The sequence below is a fragment of the Vigna unguiculata genome, chromosome 3 (genome assembly GCF_004118075.2).
Source record: "Vigna unguiculata cultivar IT97K-499-35 chromosome 3, ASM411807v1, whole genome shotgun sequence".
Lineage (NCBI taxonomy): Eukaryota > Viridiplantae > Streptophyta > Magnoliopsida > Fabales > Fabaceae > Vigna > Vigna unguiculata.
The window spans coordinates 48,333,600-48,352,974 of NC_040281.1; the positions used below are offsets into that span (position 1 = coordinate 48,333,600).

Here is a 19,375-nt window from a genome sequence, read left to right on the forward strand (position 1 = left end):
ATTTCCCTTTTCCAGATTATAAGTATCAGGTACTTTAGTTATTTATTTATTTTTATTCTGTTTTTAACAAAAAGATTATTATTCTATAAAAGGAATAATGTCCTAATATAAGTTTAGTAATTCAAGATTATTCTAGAAACATTAACTCGAAGCGTTGAAATGATTAAAGTGTTCTGTTAAAATTTTGGGAAACTAATTATTTAGAAACAAATCAAAAGCGTGTTTTCAATTTTTAAGGGTATATTTAAGCATTTACTCTATAAACTAAATATGTACAGTTAGTTAATTAAGAATAAAGCAGAACATAATAAAGGTTAAATGTTTCCAGGTAAAATAATGTTTTTGATTTCAATAATACTATTATAAATTAGGGATTTTGAAATTTAACTTGACCCTAAAGTGAATCGTTATTTTGAAGTTTGACTAGGTTAGGTTAATTGATGAACAAAACACGAAAACATTGACTGAAGAGAAATTCCGTGTCTGAGTGAACCATCACATAGGAAAAGGTTGCATGCATGTGGATGAATTTCAATCTTATCATAATTTTTGTTATGTTTATGTCTGCATACAACAATTCATAAGAAAACATAATTTAAGTTAATGGAGACTTCACATGCAAATGTGCTACCAATGGTCAAAGCAGTGTGATAGTTAACCACACTGATGTCAGAGCTTACTTTTATCTCCTCAACTTCTCATTTCACACTAATACAAACTCACCGAAAGTTAATTTGACTAAAATAAGTTTATTTTGTATATAATTTATCTTTTAAAAATATTATGTAAATAAATTACTAAAAGGAAATGCAGCTCAAAGTATTACATAACTATAAATAGAAGTTTGATATATCAAACATGTTTTTTAACCGATATTGAACTAAGAACTTGTCACATAATTTATATTATTTAAATACTATTTGAATCGTATTAGACATATAAATACAATTTAACATAATTGAATTATGTTTAATTAGTCGAATAGCACTCATTTTTTTGTTGAAAATGTGTCGATTTGATACCTATATTTTAAAAAAAAATATTAATTGAATTTCAACTTTTGAAAAAATGTCTCAATTAAGTCTTTTTCGAAATAAAATTATTGACATTATTAATAATATTAATATTTAAAATGACTTACAAAAGTAAGTATTACTATTTATATTAAAATTTAATGATAAAAGTCATAAATAAAAATAATTATTTTTTAAAAAAAATTCTAATTGAAACACATTTTCAAATGTTAAAACTCAAATAGACACCAAATTAACACATATAAATGAAAAAAAATATTATCCGACCGATTAAACCATTAAAATAATATCATTGAGCATAAAGAATTTTCAATTTTTCTTTTAAGTTTTTAAAAAAAGAATATTTAATCTATTATAAATTTACTGAAAAAAAAAGTTTTCAATGTTAATTCGTAAAACACAAGCATATGGAGGGCAAAAATGTAATGTAACAAAACATTGAGAAACCCTCTGATGAAACTGCAACTGTATTAGCAGGTAGCAACGATAACTGTACCGAAAGCTGCCCACGTGGCACGCTGTTTCAGACACACGTTGGTTTCGTTTCAGCTTTTGATTGGTAATCCTGAATTTGAAACGAACTCTCATCTCAAACCAATCAATCACATGGTTTACCTATATTTACGTAAACGCCACCTCCCATTCTCTTTTTCATTTACACAATTTTATTTTCTTCTGCTCAATCTTAATTTTACGATATTTCGATGATATAAAAAAAAAAATGCAAAAATTGGATTTTATCATTCTGAAACCAATAAGCCATTCAAATATTCTTTTACAACACTGTTTATTTGATTATGCTCAATAATGGTAATAAAGAAAAACGATGGAATGAAGGCATTTGACAATGACAGTATACCCTTTTAAATTTGTCGATGTGGAACAGTACCCACGTTGTTCCGTGTTGATACAATAAACTATGATGTGGACAAAAGTAGTGCAAGATCAGTATCAGAGAGATTTAATTATACTAAGTTAAGAATTATGAAGATAACATTGCAACAAATGAGATTGAAATTATAAAGAATTTAAAAAGGGGGTGGAATCTGGAGATGTGTATGGTATGGTGAGGTTGAGTGGCCTTACTTTGTTCTTATCCATATATGCCAATAATAATCTTAGTCATGGCCTTACATTACCCAAACCTTTGTCCTTATCCCTTTTATCATCTCTACATCTTCCATGCCTCCTTATCTTAATACCATATTTCACTCTCAATCTTTCTCACAACCTTCTTTTGCAATCAATGTATGTCCTTCATAAGTCTATAAACAAAATCATCAGAGAAACATAGTCTTTATAATATGAACCTTAACTAATATCAGATTAACATTATTTCAAATTTATCTAGTTGAAGTTAACTTTAAATGTTACTCAATTCTACACAAATAAAATAATACAAGATATATTTTAAATTAACCTTTTATTTTTCTAACTTTGGTCTAATTTTAGATTAAAAAAATATTTAATGTTTTGATCACACACATGCTTCACATCCACTTTTTCTTTCGGCTGTTATGTTTTATTGTTACAGTCAATGTGTTCTGTTGAAACTGATTCTGCAATCTCTGACATGAGCCTTTTCCATAAATTTAACTGACTTATGTAACATTGAACTACTATTCATCGTAAACTTTCGTAAATATGTATAAGGAATAAGCTCCCAAACCACTTGTATCGGAATCATTCATTGCACCGTAAAACAAATTTTTATTTCAAAATAATATATTTTTATCTATTTTTTATCCATTTTTACTCGCTACTTTAATCATCTTTAATTATTTATTTTGATTTTTTTATAATATAATTGAAATAATAAATTAAAAATAAGTAAAAAATATGAATCAAAATATCATTATTTTTGTATTAATATAGTAACTTTTGAAATACAAATCAATTTTGAAGATCAGTTTTAATATTTTTATTATGACTAAAACTATTTGTCTTAACTAAATTATTTCTTTTACTGTCGTAGTGCTCCAAAGGATATGATTTTATAGTATTTTTAACTTGATTATTTTAAAAAATCAATTTTACATTTAATATAAAGTACCTTTTCGAATATTAAGTATTTAAACAATAATAATCATATATATATATATATATATGATAATCTAATATTTCATTTAAATCTTTATAGTCATTTAACAGTTGATTTTCCGTATTATTTGATGGCACATTCAAGAAAACATACAATAAAAAATTTACATTCGATTATAGACACTCTCTCTCTTCACTTATATGATACAAATTTTATAAATGTATCAAACATTAGATTTTTCAATTTACTTATTGGCGTAATATGTATAAACGAATCAGTATTTGTATAAAATATATAATTTAATAAAAATTAAGTCAAAAATACCTAAGTGGTAATTTTGACATGTTTAAGAAGATGTGAAACTATAAGAAAAGTGTATGAATTGAGATATGTTATGATTTTATTAAATTGAGGAAAAATGTAGATACATGAGATATTGTGAGTTGGGATGTAATTTTTGGTACTAAGTGAATGAACATGTTAAAGAAAATAGTAAAGAGATCTTACAGATCGTGGTAGAATGAAATTTACAGAAAAGTAAATTAAGATCCATGATCTTATACTGAAGATGATCTAAAATACTCTGACATTCTTTGGAGTATCAAAATTAACCTTTGAATTTGAATAGATGGACTTGAAATTAAATCACTTGAAAATATCAAATTCTGAAGCACAAATGCATTCATGTAAAGCCCACTGATAAAAGTTTTAAGTAAAAGTTGCAGAAATAAGCAAGGGCATATTAATATGAAAATAGCAATATGAAACAAGAAAATAGGAACAGAACAGAGAAATTTTAGACATAAATATTAGCAGAGGAAGTTATTGTGCATTTGAACAAGCAGAGGTAAAACTCGAAGAAAAGAAGCAGGAATACATTTCATGAGTAAATGACATGAATACATTTGATAAGAAAGTGTCATGTGTCACTTCTTGGGCAGGTTTAACATAAACGTTGAGAAGTGCATTCAAGTACTTGATCTAAAATTCTATCAGAAAAAGATTTACAAAGGCAGACTAAATTTGAAACTGAAAGAAAAATTAAGCTCTAGCAGCTGCCTTGTTGTAGAGGTATCTGCATATATCTTTACAGTTTACAAAAACGTGGATCTACACTATACTCATTTCAGAAACTCAAAATCCACTGTATTTTAAAGAAATACAACAAAGGGAAAACAAGGCTTGCTCAGATTCTTACTCTGATGAAAGCTTGAAATTCCACCCAGCTTCAGGTCTTGTGAACTTTGAAACCAAAAACTCTTGGCACATAGTTCTGTGCTGGCTTTTGTGGCTTCAGATTCCCGTAAGTCATCAGAAACAGGTGAGGGAATGTAGCTCCAAAATAAGCTCCATCCATGTCTAGACACAGTTTAGGAAATTTATATATGAAATGGGGGGATATTATTCCCACCAATAAATAATTGAACAATCATATGGCAAAACACAGGGTTAGACACAGTCACTCCAAAAATATCCAGCATCTAATTATCAGAAGGCAATGATAAAGTGTACATAGATGGAAGAATAAGCAAATCTAAACTTTGAGAAGACAAGATAAATAGTTCTCAGAAGTTTAACAAGGCACTTCAAAGGATACTACCTTGGTACTTGGACTTTGGGTAGTAAGTGTCTTCACATTTGGGGCAAAATATTTTTACATTACTTGACCTAGGAATATCTGACTGCCCTACTGGAAGGCAGGGTTGTCCAGAGCAGTAAACTCTTGGACATCTGCCAAAGTCCATGTTTTTGAACTTGTGAAGCTGTAGATTATCACAATGCCATTTATCAGAGCCATCTTTGTCCACAATAAAACATCAAAAAAACAGAAAAACAAATTCATACCATTGCAGCCATTCCTTTGCTCGTCAAAATGTACCGGGCATGAATCAGACCATAAAGCATCTCCGCTGCAGATTCAATCAACTCATTTTGTTCCTCTGTGAACATTTCTGCTAATAATTCGACAAAATGACACTACCAGTCAATCAAGCAAACACCAAAGAGGTTATCAGAGATCATATATTAGTGAACAACTTTGATTCAGCACCAATGGCGGAAGTTTTTGCCTTACTTTAATCAGAATGCAGAGGTAGCAACAACTATTTTCAGTTTCATCGCATAACTTGGAATGTAGAATAAAAGATGAACTGAAGAAAGAAAAAAGCATGCTTACCGTGGGAAGGCTCAACGTCCAAAATTAAATCCAATGCATAATCATAGTAAGGCACTTGACTACTTAATCCACAGAGGTTGAAATCGTCTTGTACAAAATCATCATCAACTTCACACAAGAATTCATTTCCTTTCAAATTGCAAAACCATGAGATCCAAGATGAGTCATCCCCTTCTGAGACACTAACATCAGATCCTTCGATATCTGTTTCAGATTCCTCTGCATCCAGTACACGTAAAAAATAAGGATCTATTCCAATTAATTCCAAAACATAGCCATGAAAACACTAGATCCATTTCACCCTTCTTAGTTAGTGCCCGCATATTTTCTATGCCTTTTACTTTTTATCTTACAGAACAAACAGTTTTGAATAAGTTGCAAATAACCAAGGCAGTTCCATTTGGTGATTAGGTAAAATTCTTGTGTGAGCATTTGAAGAATTTCATATTCTTTTAGAAAACTCAAATATAATAAATTTAAACTTTTTCTCATTCTAAATTATTTTAATACTTTTTTATAAGACAATTCATATTTTATTGAATCAGATTTTTCTTGTTTAAACGAAGTATTTTAATTATTACCAAATACAAAAAATTATTTTAATATTAAATAATATTCAATAATTTAAAATTTGCTGCGATTCTTTAGTTTATATAATATATTTTCTTGATTAACATCAATCGAGGTTGTTTTCGACTGATTTTGATTATTTACCTTAATTAGGACTATTTCTTCAAAACATTTGATACAAGTTTTTTTTTTTTTTTTGTCAATTTCTTTAATAATGCCTACTGAAATTTTTTCCAACTAACGAAAAAAAAGAGTCCTTGTGATGATTGGCTAAAATAGTTCTAGTCAACATTAGATGGATAAAATCCCTGCCAACTTCAGATATTTTTTTGACAATATTAGACTACAACAAATGACATCCACGATAGAATAGTCACCAAGACATCATTTTTAGAAACTTTAAGTAAGATCAATCGAGAAATAACAGTGCAGGTAAATAAATCCAATAATGCACCAAAAATAACCACTATTATATATCAACTAGAAAATGGTCTAAATAACATTAGTAAAAAGTCATGATTGTTGTTATAAAGAAAAATAGTCCAACCAATATTAATCGAAGCGTTAATATCAATTGAAAATAATAATGAATATAAAAAAGTGTTATCACCAAGAAAACATTTTGATACCACCTAAGACATCTCTCGTTAACTTTGGCTGAAAAATAACACTAAATACATCCTCCAAAAAAAGAAGCATATAATAGTAACTATGATCATAAAAAAATTATCATGATGAATTTCAATATATAAAAAAGAAAAAAACGGATCACAGTGCAACAATAATATCAAGTGATAACGACCTGATAAAACCGAGAAAATAATATCCCAATAGAATTTAAATAAAAGAAATATAAAGAAAATAAAAAAATATATGAAAATCTTTAGATTCTTGTCTTTTCTTTATAAAAAATTAAATAATTTTCAACTCCCTTAAACTTTTTAATTGGTGCCTAAAATGAATTAATCTCTCCAAAATTCTCTTGTCCAAAACAGCGGAGGATAGAAAAACAGATATATTAGACTTTGTTTGTCCCCTGGCCTTCGAAAAACCGTTCCATTCAGTTTAATTTTCAAGAACATGAATGAATCTTTAAAAGAGAAACGATAATATGCGAGCTTAAGAGAGGTTTGGCATGGAAGATTGGAGAAAATGATAAAAAGGAAAGAAAGAAGGAAAGAAATGCGTGTGTGGGAAGGAGAAAGAGAAAACCGTGTTGATTGTTAGGGAGGGAGACGGAGCGACGGTGAAGCTGGTGTGGCCTTGCAGTGGAAGGACTGGGTTGTCGGTGATGTTGTTGTTGTTGCTGTTGTTGTTGGTGCTGCGTCTTATCCTTGATTCGCTTCCGAACAACAACACTTTCTCCTTCTCTTCCTTTGTAATCATTCATAACCTCCTCTTTTCCTCTTTCCCTCTTTTTCTCTTCTCCAATCTCCTATCTCTATTCTAATTATTTTATGCCTTCACCATTCTAACTGCCTCTCCGATGATCATCATTACTTTCTCTCTTTCATTAATTAAATATACCAGATCCTTCTCCTCCCACTCCTTCACAATCTCATTTTTAGTAACTTCTCTCTCTCTTCTCTATGCGTCTACGTGTCTCTCTCTACTTTCCCAACCATTCTTCCAAGGGGCCCCTTCTTTCTTTTATTGCGTCTCTGTCACATACGTACCATGTTTCTTCCCCTCTTTTCGCTTCCTCTATCAATAACATAATTCTTCTCCACTGCATCCACCTCCCATTTTATACTCACTATTCTCACAAAATCATAACTAATCTATGCTTTATTTTTTTTTAAATATTAATAGTGCACCTGTTATATTAAATATTTTTATCTGTTCACTAAATATAACCATGGTCCACCTTTTCCTATAATTAATGTAAAAATCAGTATTTTTATCATGCATGTCAATTTATTATTAGATGATAACATGTTTGTAAGGGGTTAGAATGAATTATGATATAAATTAAGAATTAAAATAAAGTTTTACGACAGTGCGTAATACTTAGTAAAACATTGAGTAACAATGTTGTTGATTGGTAATACTGCTCTTTGGAACCATCGTTGAATTCTGCAAGGATATATCATCAAACTCTATTATTGAATTTCTAACAGGTGAACTACTAGTTTTAATTTGATTTATTCGTAGCAATATTGATAATTTTAACATGGTAGTTTTGGACATGCCGGTGATAGTAAGAATTATGCACGATATGGTTAATACGTACGTTTCTATTTTCTTAAGGTAGAAGCATTTCTTCCCAAATGTGATAATAGATAGTTTGTATTTGTATTTTCAGGTGGCGGGAGATAATTGTTAGACTAGATATCAGCACTAGTTAACCTTTCCATAAAAAATATTAATGTTTAATAAAATGTTGGCTTAAATATACATTTGGTCTCTATTTTTGTTCATTTTATTCAATTTGGTCCCTATTTTTGTTTTATGTTTAATTAGGTCCTTATTTTCGTCAAATTATGGTAAATTTTGTCATTTTCACTAACGGTGTTTAAATAGTTAACGTTTTTGAACAGTACGGCTTCTGATTTTTTTAATTTTTTTTAATTTTTTTTAATTTTTTTTTTAATTTTTTTTAATTTCAAAAAAGTGTCCACGTGTCAAGTCATAATTGTGCCACATGTCAGTTTCTGGTAGTATTATTATTTTTGTTCAATTTAGTCCCTATATTCGTTATTTTTGTTCAATTCAGTCCCTATATTCGTTATTTTTGTTTAATTTAGTCCCAAATTTTGTTAAAATAAAACCATTTAATTTTTAAAATTGACATTATTATTACTTATTTTTTAAATTTAATTATAAATTATAATATTTAATTATTAATTGAATATAATTTTTAGATTCAATTGTTAAATAGAATATAATTATTTAAATATAATTAAAATATAATTATTAAATTTTAAAAATATATATTAACATTTGTAAAATTTACATTTAAATTTTAAATATTTAATATTTTTATTGATTTTATATATTAAAATCTAAAATATTTTATATGTAAATGTTAATTTTATAAATATTAGTTTATTTTTCTAAAATATTTTGAATATTTAAAATATTTTTATATATCAATTTTAAAAATATTTTAGAATATAAATATTAGAAAAAAAATTAATAATTATATTCTTATAATATTTTAAATAATTATATTCTATTTAGAAATTAAATATAAGAATTTATTCAATTTATAATTAAATTTAATAATTTATAATTGAATTTAAAAATAATAAATTTAAAGGTCAATTTTAGAAAAGATATTAATATAATTTGTATAAAAGATATTAAATTTAGTGTCAATTTGAAAAGCACAAAATTGATTTATTTTAATAAAAATTGGAATTAAATTGAACAAAAATAACGAATATAGAGACTAAATTGAACAAAAAAAATAATACTACCACAAACTGACACGTGGCACTAGCATTGACACTTGACACAATTCATTTTTTTAAAATTTAAAAAAAAATTTAAAAAAAATTTAAAAAAAATCAAAAAAATCAGGAGCTAACACGTGGCATGTACTGTTCAAAAACATTAACTATTTAAACATCGGACCAAATTGACCATAATTTAACGAAAATGAAGACCTAATTGAACATAAAACGAAAATAGAGACCAAATTGAATAAAATCAAAATAAATAGGGACCAAATATATATTTAAGTCTAAAATGTTAATTGTTCCTAGCATAAATATTACTATATAGTATTTATTTTGTTAAAAGTGAAAAAGGCGATGCAAAAGATGATGGTGAGAAATTGCGGGAATTGCAAGAAGCGATCCATACCAAGCTTCCTATGACAGCCCTAGTGAAGAATGGAATTAAAGAGACGTTTATATTAAGAATATACAGATGTGCAGTTAATTAAGGTACATTGTGGAGAAAGACACATTTGATTCCTCATTACCCAGTAATAGTATGAAGCCAGATTTTAGTCATCGGCAAAATATCTCTCCTCTGCATCAATATTGGCCTCCCTCTGCCAATGATCGTCAAGGGTCTCATCATTATCTATTTTAGAGTAATCAAGATGCTCCTGATCTTCCCCTAAAAGAAACTTCTGCTGCATAATGTAGGTGAATTGATCCATCCTGTCCTCTAGTTCTTCTGCAGATATACTTGCTTCCAAATTAACTCTGCCCGGATTGGATAGGGTATCATTATTTACATCAGCCCCATTAAGGTGTCTCTGCCAGTACCAAATAACAACATAATTATTCACGTCTACAAAACACATAGTAACTCCCCATTTCCACAAGCATTAGGAGCATTGGATCCGAAAGCAATACACAGTTTAGGTATTAGTCAAACTATTCAAAACAAAGAATTCAACTAAGAGATACTATAATATAATCGCGTAGGGGGAGGGGTTATAATCCAAAAACAAATGCAAAAAAAACTTCATTGCTTCAATGTCTTCAATACACGGTGTTATCACTGGATTGCCATAATTAGGACATGCCAATAGTGACCATCATAAAAAGCAAGTCGGAGTTACTGCATATGAGATCAGTCCTCGTAAGCTAATTCACAATCATGTGGGTCAAATCAAATGAAGAAAATAGTACCATGAAGTGGATTCCAGATACTGACATGCGGTTGAAATCCAACAGATTTGAAGTCAGGGCTGAAGTATGCAGTTGATTTAGATTATTTATCAAAAAATCCTCTACCCTAACCCGTTATCTAAAGAAAATATAACCTTCAGAAAATAATTAATTAATTGCAACTTAATTGATACATTACTCATCAGTTAAATCTAATTAATCTCATAATACGTAGAAAAGCCATCTGAATCTCCCTCCTAACCCATCTGTTTAGATTATAAGCCCCTTCTCTTCCAACTATCACCACTGAACTAATTCTCGAACTACTATGTAACTCATTCTATAATCAGAAAATATCTTTTACATTATATACCCAAATATTTGCTAATTGGCACAAGTATATGTATTAATTGCTATTCACCTTATTCAGAGAGACCAACACAAAGTTGAATATCATGATTCACCTTTCTCTCTGAGTAAAGATGATGTAGGGTTTTAATTCAATAAAAATAAGAATATGCAAAAGCAGATTAACACTTCTAAATGTAGCGTGAAACAAATTTAGGCATATCCTCAAGAGCATTGGTACCAAAAGATAATAACGAGCATGCACCAAACTAAAGAGACTTACAATCCCACTAGTCATGTGGGGAAAAGGAAGGAAAGGTGTATACAGAATGTTCAGGCTTCGGTATCAAACACAACACATTGATCTAAGATCTTTATAGCTCATGAACATAGTAAACTAAATTTGTACACATGCAGTCTAAATCTGTGTATCCAGTATCTGTAGAAGACAATGACAAAGATGTAGTTGTTTACTTATTTATACAACCCAAGACAGATAGATGATGCTATTTTAAAAAAAAGGGTCTCGTTGATGCTGATAAATTGTTAGTCAACTGTTCTTAAATTGTTCAGCCAGGTTGCTTTATAAATTCTTCATTCAGGGCAATTTGAGTGTGCCGTAAGTCCCAATATAAATATTTTTTGTGGCAATGAACAACCTATGCTGCTTGAATAGTATGGTTCATTTAATTTTTAACTGTTTCGTTCTCTCGTTTAGGAGGATTCCTTTTCAACCCACATTTTCCTTTGTAATTTTCCTCTTCATCTTATTTTTACTTACATGCGATTAAACAAGAACAACAATAGCCTTGTTATCCGACCAAGTGGGATGACTATGCGAACCACACAATACCATTGGGCTCAATTAAAAACCAAATTCTCCAAGGATATTACTGATATACTAGTCAAAACAGAAGAAAATACAAATAAACACATGATTGATAGTTTAAAGATTAGTACCTCTGCAAGCTGTCCATTGCTACCACCTACTCTCTCTTCATCCACTTCCTCCTCCTCCTCCTCCTCTTCTTCCTCCTCCTCCTCCCCCTCCTCTTGAAATCTCTCATTACCAACCCAGTCTCTTTCCGGCACACCCATCCTCTGCTGCTCCCCTCTAATTTTTGCAACCAGCGCCGCTTCCTCACACCTCCTCATCAGAGTCTCCGACCACCGCTCCCCCGGCCTTGCCATGTTTCTGCTGCTCTGGTCCTGAAACTTGCCCACATACTCATGATGCAGATACGGTTCTCTCTCCCTCATGGCATCCTCAGAGAAGTAGTGCCCACCGCACACCAATCTATCCAAATAAGCCCGCCTCCGGTTCTTCACCGTCACCGACCTCATCTTCAACTCCTCCTCCGACGGGCTCATAATGCTCCGCAACCGCTTCATGTGCCAATTAATCTCATAATCGTCTTTCATCGAGTCAAATTCAGTAAGTTCATTGCACGTAAGCTGGGAACCGTATCGTTCTACACAAAACACAAGAATACATACAATTAACGTACTCATTATTTCGTCTCTTACCTAGGTTAGGGTTTAATTAGGATTCGATTACAGCAAGGAAAAATCGAGACACGCATATATGAATTGAACGAAGAAAAGTAAGAAAGTGAGAGGTGAGCATTAAGAAACCTAAGAAAAGAGCAACGTCTCTTGAGAGAAGATCGTGGAAAATGGCCTTGCGTTGAGAAGGGAGAGAGACAGTGGATTCGAGCGCGCGCGGAAAGTACAGGTTCTCCAAACATGACAATCTTTCTGAAATTCTCTCTTTCGCTTCCTCACTCAACGTCCTCGTCGTCTCATTCTTCTGCTCCATTTTTACTTCCTTCTTCTGTGTGCGACCAACATCGACTCTTTATATAGGTCCATTTACGTCCTTTGGACCCAAGGGCTTCTATCTGCACCTCCAAACAATTTTTCTCCACCCTAATTTATTTTTTCAAATTCTTACTTTGTTTCTTATTTAAAAGTAAACATATTTTTTCTTTTTTCTATTTAAGACACACTAATCTTTATCCAAGTTTTTTTTACTCTTAGGAGGTTAATATCAGTATTTTGTTTTAATGTATAAATATCAACATTCAGTATTTTTTTATTGTATTTTGTATCCGTTACGAATGTTCATATATGATAGTTTTGTTCTTTTTTTTTTTATCTACGAATATATGAAATTCGGTTATTCGTTCGGTTATTCGTTTTACGGATGTCATTATATAAATTATTTTTATTTTTTGTATTTAGAACTTAATCTCCAATATTATGCTCTTAATTTTTTTATTATTTAAAATTGGATCTCTACGACCCGCCTAGGGATGTCAACGGGGCGGGTAGGGTATGGGTAGTAGCTCCCCCATACCCTATCCGCTGGATAAATATTCGTCGTCCCGTACTCGTACCTATATCCGTCGGGTATGTGTTATGCGGGTATCCGTCTATTTTTTTTCATATTTGCAGATATCCACGGGTACTCGCGGGTATTTACAAAATTATTTAAAAAATAAATATTTAATCATAAATTCAAATAAAATAAAATAAAATACATCAGTATCATAAATTTTAAATAAAGTTCAAATAAATTCAAGTTCATACCAGTCCAAATAATTATAAAAGTAGATATAATATGACATTCAACACAATGAAAATTCTTTAATTAGTGTTTTTGATCAAAAAGTTCACATTTTCCAATTGATTCCTAAAAAATAAACAAAATAAACAAATATTAAACCTCAATTGCTATGTGCCAAGTATTCTTATTTTGATTTCATCATTTGACAACAAGCATACCATAAACGTAATTGTCTATACATGATTTGATGTATATGCACAATTTCAAATAAAGAAAAGAGAAGAATGTCAAGGGGTGTACTTGGAAGAAGACAATGTACCAATACTTGAAGTTTGAAGAATGAAGACAGAAGACAAGATGTACAATTTAGAAAAAATAATGTTTTTTACTTATATATATATATATATATATATATATATATATATATATATATATATATATATATATATATATATATATATATATATATATATATATATATATAAGGGTACTTTTGTGATTAAAGTTTAGTGGATACGAGTAACCACGGGAACGGATATTATGATATCCGTACCCGCCCCGTTAACATGCGGGTATTAAAAATACCCGTACCCGCGGGTAGCGGGTATCCATTTTTAATATCAATTTTCTACCAATTGCGAATTTTATTCGTGGATATCCACGGGTAAGGATTTTTTTGACATCCCTAGACCCGCATTAGGTTTTAATTATTTTAGTTTTAAACATGATGTCCAAAAAAAAGTTAATTATTAAAAAAAACCCTAAACCCTAATTAAATTAAAATATAAGAAATAATTTATTTAATATAATTACACTTTAAATATTTATTTTAAATATTATAAATTAAAATATACTTTATTCTTCTAAATTTTAGTTTAATAAAAATTAAAACAAAATTTATTAAATATTTTAATAATGTAATTAAAATTTTTAATATATGCTAACTGGATTAGAAAATCCGATTAACATATTCTTTTAAAATATTTTCTTAATCTAAAATTTAATAAATAATTTAGTTAATATAATTGTTTTTTAAATATATTTTTAAATAAATATAAAATAATATTATTTTATTTTTTTAAATTTTAATTTAATAAATATTTTAAAATAAATTATTAAATATTTTAAAAAATTACTAAATATTTTAATTAAATTAATTTAAATTTTTATATAATTTAATATATTAACTTGATTTTCAAATTCGATTAATATAATTTTTTAAAATGAACATTTAAATTAAAATTTGTAAAATAATTTATTCATTATTATTATTTTTTAATTTTATTTAAAATAATATAAAATAAATTATATTTTATTCTTTTAAATTTTAATTTTATAAAAATAAAAAGAAATTATTAAATATTTTAAATAATTTAATTAAAAGTTTTAATATAATTTAATTTATGTTAACTAAATTTCAAAATTCGATTGAATGCTTTTTTTAAATACTTTTTTAGTTAAAATTTAGTAATTATTTTAGTTAACATAATTATGCTTTAAATATTCATTCAAATTAATATAAAGTAAAATATATTTATTTTTTATTTTATTTTTATTTAATAAAATTTAAAAAAAAATTATTAAATATTTTAATTAACACAATTTAAAAAAATTGTATAGTTCAATATATATTCACAGGATTAAATTTGGTTATCATAATTTAAGTCTCTGATAAAATTTTGTAGTATTTAGTATCTAATGAATATTGATGGTAACTTTCTTGGTTAATGGAATGAGTGATATGACTCTTAAAGAGGCTTACAGATTATTATCTTACCATGTTATCTTATAAACTTCTATCTTGGAAGAGATAGTTTATTAGATTGCGTGTTAAGAACATTGTTTCGAAAGTTCATTTTCCTTTTTTTTAATTATGGAAATTCAACTCTACTAAGACAAAATGCTAATAAGTGATATATAAATATTTTAAGGGAATGTTAGTTTTGGGGAAAATTTTATTTTATCTGACATATAAGAAAATATAATTATCATATTTAAGCTTTTAAATTAGATTTCCAAGAAACAACGATTTTAACAATAAATATTTAAGTTAGTCTCTGATTTAGTGATTATAAAAAATTAGTGGTGGCACATAACTTAAAACTAAAATTTTAGTTAAAATAAAAGTCTTAATTAATACATTATTTTTTATATCATAAAGTTCATACAAACTTTTTCAAATAATACTTTTATTTTAACTAAATAGATCTTTAGTTGTTTCTAAAAGAAAAAAAATATTGTATTAAACCCTTGTACAATTATAATTTTATTATTTTAATTCAAAATTGTATAACTATAAATTTATAATTTTATTATATGAATAAAATTTGAAAATATATAATAACTTTATATTTCACAAAATCATAATTTTATAATTATATAATTTTGAATTAAAATATTAAAATTATTAAATTATAAAAATATAAAATCACACAATTATAAAATTTTAAAATAATAAAACAATGAAATGACATGTGGCGACAACTGAGCAAAATGACATGACAAGATAATAATCACGTCAGCCACTTAATAGACAACACCAAGTTAATAGAAAAAGTTAATGATGTTGAGTAGAGTAGGGGCTATGAATTGATTCCATCTTATCTTCTTCTATTACATCACTACCATCTTGTTCACTTACTCTGCAAACCATTCAATGTCCGGAAAGTACTATTTCTATGTAGATCTAGGTTCATTATTGAATCATTAAAACTTAGGACTTCAAATCCAGTGTGATTCCTCAACTCCTGGTTGAATGATCCTTACTTTAGTGTACACGACTCGTTGAATGAATCCTTGTTTTCATGTGCAATGAATCCTTGTTCACTAGTACAAGTATGATGATTTGATTGGACCGCAGTTTAAGACTAGTTTTCCAACTCAATTCAAACTAGTTAAATAGATGGGTGATCAAGTCATCATTAAGCATAAATCAAACCAGAAACAATTGAATGAAAGCAAAGATAAATAAATACCCACAAAGTAGAAATGTATAAAATAAGAATTGATTACATCAAACCTAGACATGAGAATTAAGCTACTCATAGGATATTACAATACAATTCCAACAGCATCTATGCATAAGATTTACACTAAGAGCATCTTTCTCGAGCCTCACAACTCCATTCTCTCCTACTGCTATGTTTCTAAGACTCCACTCAATGCCTAGAATGAAGACATGAGGTCTTTATTTATAGGAATTTTTGGGTAGTGTTCAACCCAATTTTTGGTGCTCTCCACAAGGGTTTCTTCACAAATGAGTTTCCTTCTCAGCTCAGCCTCTTATCCTAGTGCTTAGCACTTGACCTTTCCCTATCAGGAAAGTTTTCTTGGCTGCTCAACCTCATGGATTTGTGCTTTAGATTTCCTTCAAAGAAGGTCTCCTGATGAGGCTCAACTCCAATTTGTTGTACTTAACCAGAAAGTCAAAATATGTTATTTTGTATTTTCTATTTCCATGGCTTAACGCTAGTGACCGTGACTCAGCTAAATACTTGATATTTTCTCTTATATTCACTGCAAAAAAGTAAAATATGATTACAATTCTTCAAACTCCAATTTTTAATGCCTCATTTTGTATCTTAAGCTTAAGGAGGTTTGTTTTATACATAAATAAAATAATTTGATACATGATAAGTATCAATTTCAAATGAAAAATTTACTTATTATTGACACTTAATAGACAACAGCGGGGACCACTCAATTGAAAACATTAAATTTATTGAGTACTCAATAAACCATAACAATTTATTAGAAACTCAATTGAAAGTTCTCAAATTTGTTATGGACTTAAAACATAATCAAGCCGTTCAAAAATCAAGACAATCATATGTGGACATGTAACAAACAAAAATTAAGAAAAAAAATACAAAATATTTGTCGACATCCGTAAAACAAAACAAAGAACCAAATGTCGACATTCATAGGAGTAAAAGAAGTTGGGATCGGAGTTATTGTACTTTAAATAAGAGAAAGAACAAATATATTTATTTTTAATTGAGAGACAAAGTAAGAATTAAAAAAATAATAGGATAAAAGAAAAAATATTTGGAAATACAAGAAGAAGTCCCCTTAGACCAATCTTACAAGTCCATTTTGCCATATTTCGAAAACAGGTTTTTAACGTAAAATCGAACTACAAAATTATATTCTTTTTTAATTATTACTTTTCATGATTTACAATTTTTAATAAATAAAATAATATTTTAAAATAAAATATTGATTATTAACATTTTTTTAATAAATAAAACTCTTCGAATGAATATTTCATTGATTCCATTTATTTGAGTACAGTAAAAAGCTATGGTGTTTATACAGGAATGAAAATAACAAACTATAATAACTTGTAGTGGACCAATTAAAAATGATTATTATTTGATAATACCCTTCAAGCAAAATTATGAACGTTTAACAGTCCTAGTTTAGAAACACATGGTGTGAAAAATTTGGGATGAGGAGCTTCAGTGAACATTTGAGTTAGTTAGGAAAAAAAAAAAGAGTAGGTAACAAATGAAGAAGATCACTTTTTCATAAATGATATGAAATTTTGGATGCCAATTATATTACAAATTGATTGTGGCAATGGAAATTTGGGCAGCAAGAAGAATTTGTAAATCAATTAATAAGTAGTGAAACAAGAGGAACTAAATATTGCTCTTTTTCCCCTTTTCGTAGTCTTTGAGCCTTTTCAATTAATTAATCTCAAAATATATAAATAAAACAACAACACAATATATAAACATATGACATGATTGAGTAATTGATTTCACAAATATCAAAAGAAAAAGTAATTTATATTTCAATTAAAACATATACACGTGCTCAATTATCAATATATTTAAATGTCACTATGTCATATCAACATAAAGTTGAAAACAAAATAAAATAAACCTTCTAATTATCAATATCATCTCCTCTTGAAAACACGCTACAAATATATAAAATATTTTAATTAAGGGATAAGTCAAATGAAAAGACACGTTCATAATCCATCATGATAATTCCTTTGATACCAATGGTTAGAACCAAACTTAAATTTAAGTATTTGATGAAAAATTATCATTTTAATTACGAGAACTAAAAATAAAAGCATACATGAAATCATAATAAGTGACAGATCAACACATACTCTCTTAATAGAACCCTTTAACTATGTCTCTGTCTCTTATTATAATGGAATGTCAAAATAGAAAAAATGTAGTAAAATATTAAAACATAACCTATTTATTGACAGACAAAATTATTATTTTCACATATTTATTTACTCATTACAAAATAGAACTACACTTTAATTATCCTATATAAAATATCAAAATTGACATTGTTGGATCACTTTTAATTTAACACAACAATTAACCCTTTAACGATGTCTTTAATTATGACTTGATAGTATTAAAACCATGGTTGAAACGATTATGTTATATACTCAATCCATTTGTTTATTCATTATTTAATGATGTATTTGAAAACTTCATACCATAATTTGTGAAAAAGCTGTTTTTCTATAGCTTTTACCTAAATTTACGAAGGTGAGATCTAAAAGTCAATCAAAGATGCTATTAGTTTAGTTTGACTCTTTACGAACGAAACCGGACACACCCTCGGCAGTTGAGGTCATTCTGTCTTATCAAAATTAATCCTGTCCCATTGCTTTTCATTTTTCAATACTTCGTTTAGAACTGCATCATCCTGACGTATTTCCTTTTATTTTTCTTTTCAGATTTTTACCACGGCAAATTTCTGTTTTTGTTTTTTCTACCATTTCTAATCTCTTTTTACAGACTTAATTATATACATATTTTATAAATTTTTAATAAATTATCTTATATCAATTTCTAAACTATATTTTTGTGTTAATTTTCATTGAAGAAGCCAGATCAATTGATCATTGACAGTTAAAATATTAACCTTTTTCGCCGAATTAATGTAACGCTACCCTTCGTGATTTCATTAACGTTTTACTAGTCATACGGATTTGATTCTAAATTCTAAATTCTAAATTCTAAACAGACCTTTAAGTTCAGTTTGGTGTTCTTCCAACCTGTTCTGCACACAAAGTTGTACAAC

The 19,375-nt window shown here is 28.2% G+C and overlaps 2 protein-coding genes across 3 annotated transcripts; both read right to left on the minus strand.

Moving 5' to 3' along the window:
- Positions 1-3,923: 3,923 nt before the first annotated feature.
- On the minus strand, positions 3,924-7,539 carry LOC114179744 (putative casein kinase II subunit beta-4). 2 transcript variants are annotated; one of them, XM_028066169.1, is made up of 5 exons: positions 7,034-7,539; positions 5,252-5,470; positions 4,921-5,030; positions 4,673-4,838; positions 3,924-4,434 (listed from the first exon to the last, which is right to left on the minus strand). In XM_028066169.1, exons 1-5 carry the CDS (start codon positions 7,209-7,211, stop codon positions 4,304-4,306), a joined length of 804 nt encoding a protein of 267 aa, XP_027921970.1. In that variant the 5' UTR covers positions 7,212-7,539; the 3' UTR covers positions 3,924-4,303. The 2 variants fall into 2 exon arrangements, with proteins under 2 accessions (XP_027921970.1, XP_027921971.1); XM_028066170.1 differs by having other exon boundaries at positions 4,921-5,027; positions 7,034-7,538.
- A 2,115-nt stretch (positions 7,540-9,654) lies between these two features.
- Positions 9,655-12,584, minus strand: LOC114178058 (coiled-coil domain-containing protein 97). The gene is made up of 3 exons (XM_028063740.1): positions 12,376-12,584; positions 11,701-12,212; positions 9,655-10,034 (listed from the first exon to the last, which is right to left on the minus strand). The coding sequence occupies exons 1-3, from the start codon at positions 12,557-12,559 to the stop codon at positions 9,777-9,779; spliced, it is 954 nt and encodes a 317-aa protein (XP_027919541.1). The 5' UTR covers positions 12,560-12,584; the 3' UTR covers positions 9,655-9,776.
- Between the last annotated feature and the right edge of the window lie 6,791 nt (positions 12,585-19,375).

What these genes read in the sequence shown, in the direction of transcription:
- LOC114178058 (XM_028063740.1), bottom strand. Translation starts at nt 12,559, where the DNA reads ATGGAGCAGAAGAATGAGACGACGAGGACGTTGAGTGAGGAAGCGAAA. An exon ending in AGACGTTGCTCTTTTCTTAG is followed by an intron (nt 12,213 to 12,375) that starts GTTTCTTAATGC and finishes TGTTTTGTGTAG; the next exon opens with AACGATACGGTTCCCAGCTT. An exon ending in GCAATGGACAGCTTGCAGAG is followed by an intron (nt 10,035 to 11,700) that starts GTACTAATCTTT and finishes TGGTACTGGCAG; the next exon opens with AGACACCTTAATGGGGCTGA.
- LOC114179744 (XM_028066169.1), bottom strand. Translation starts at nt 7,211, where the DNA reads ATGAATGATTACAAAGGAAGAGAAGGAGAAAGTGTTGTTGTTCGGAAG. An exon ending in GGACGTTGAGCCTTCCCACG is followed by an intron (nt 5,031 to 5,251) that starts GTAAGCATGCTT and finishes TCGAATTATTAG; the next exon opens with CAGAAATGTTCACAGAGGAA. An exon ending in AAAGTCCAAGTACCAAGGTA is followed by an intron (nt 4,435 to 4,672) that starts GTATCCTTTGAA and finishes AACTGTGTCTAG; the next exon opens with ACATGGATGGAGCTTATTTT.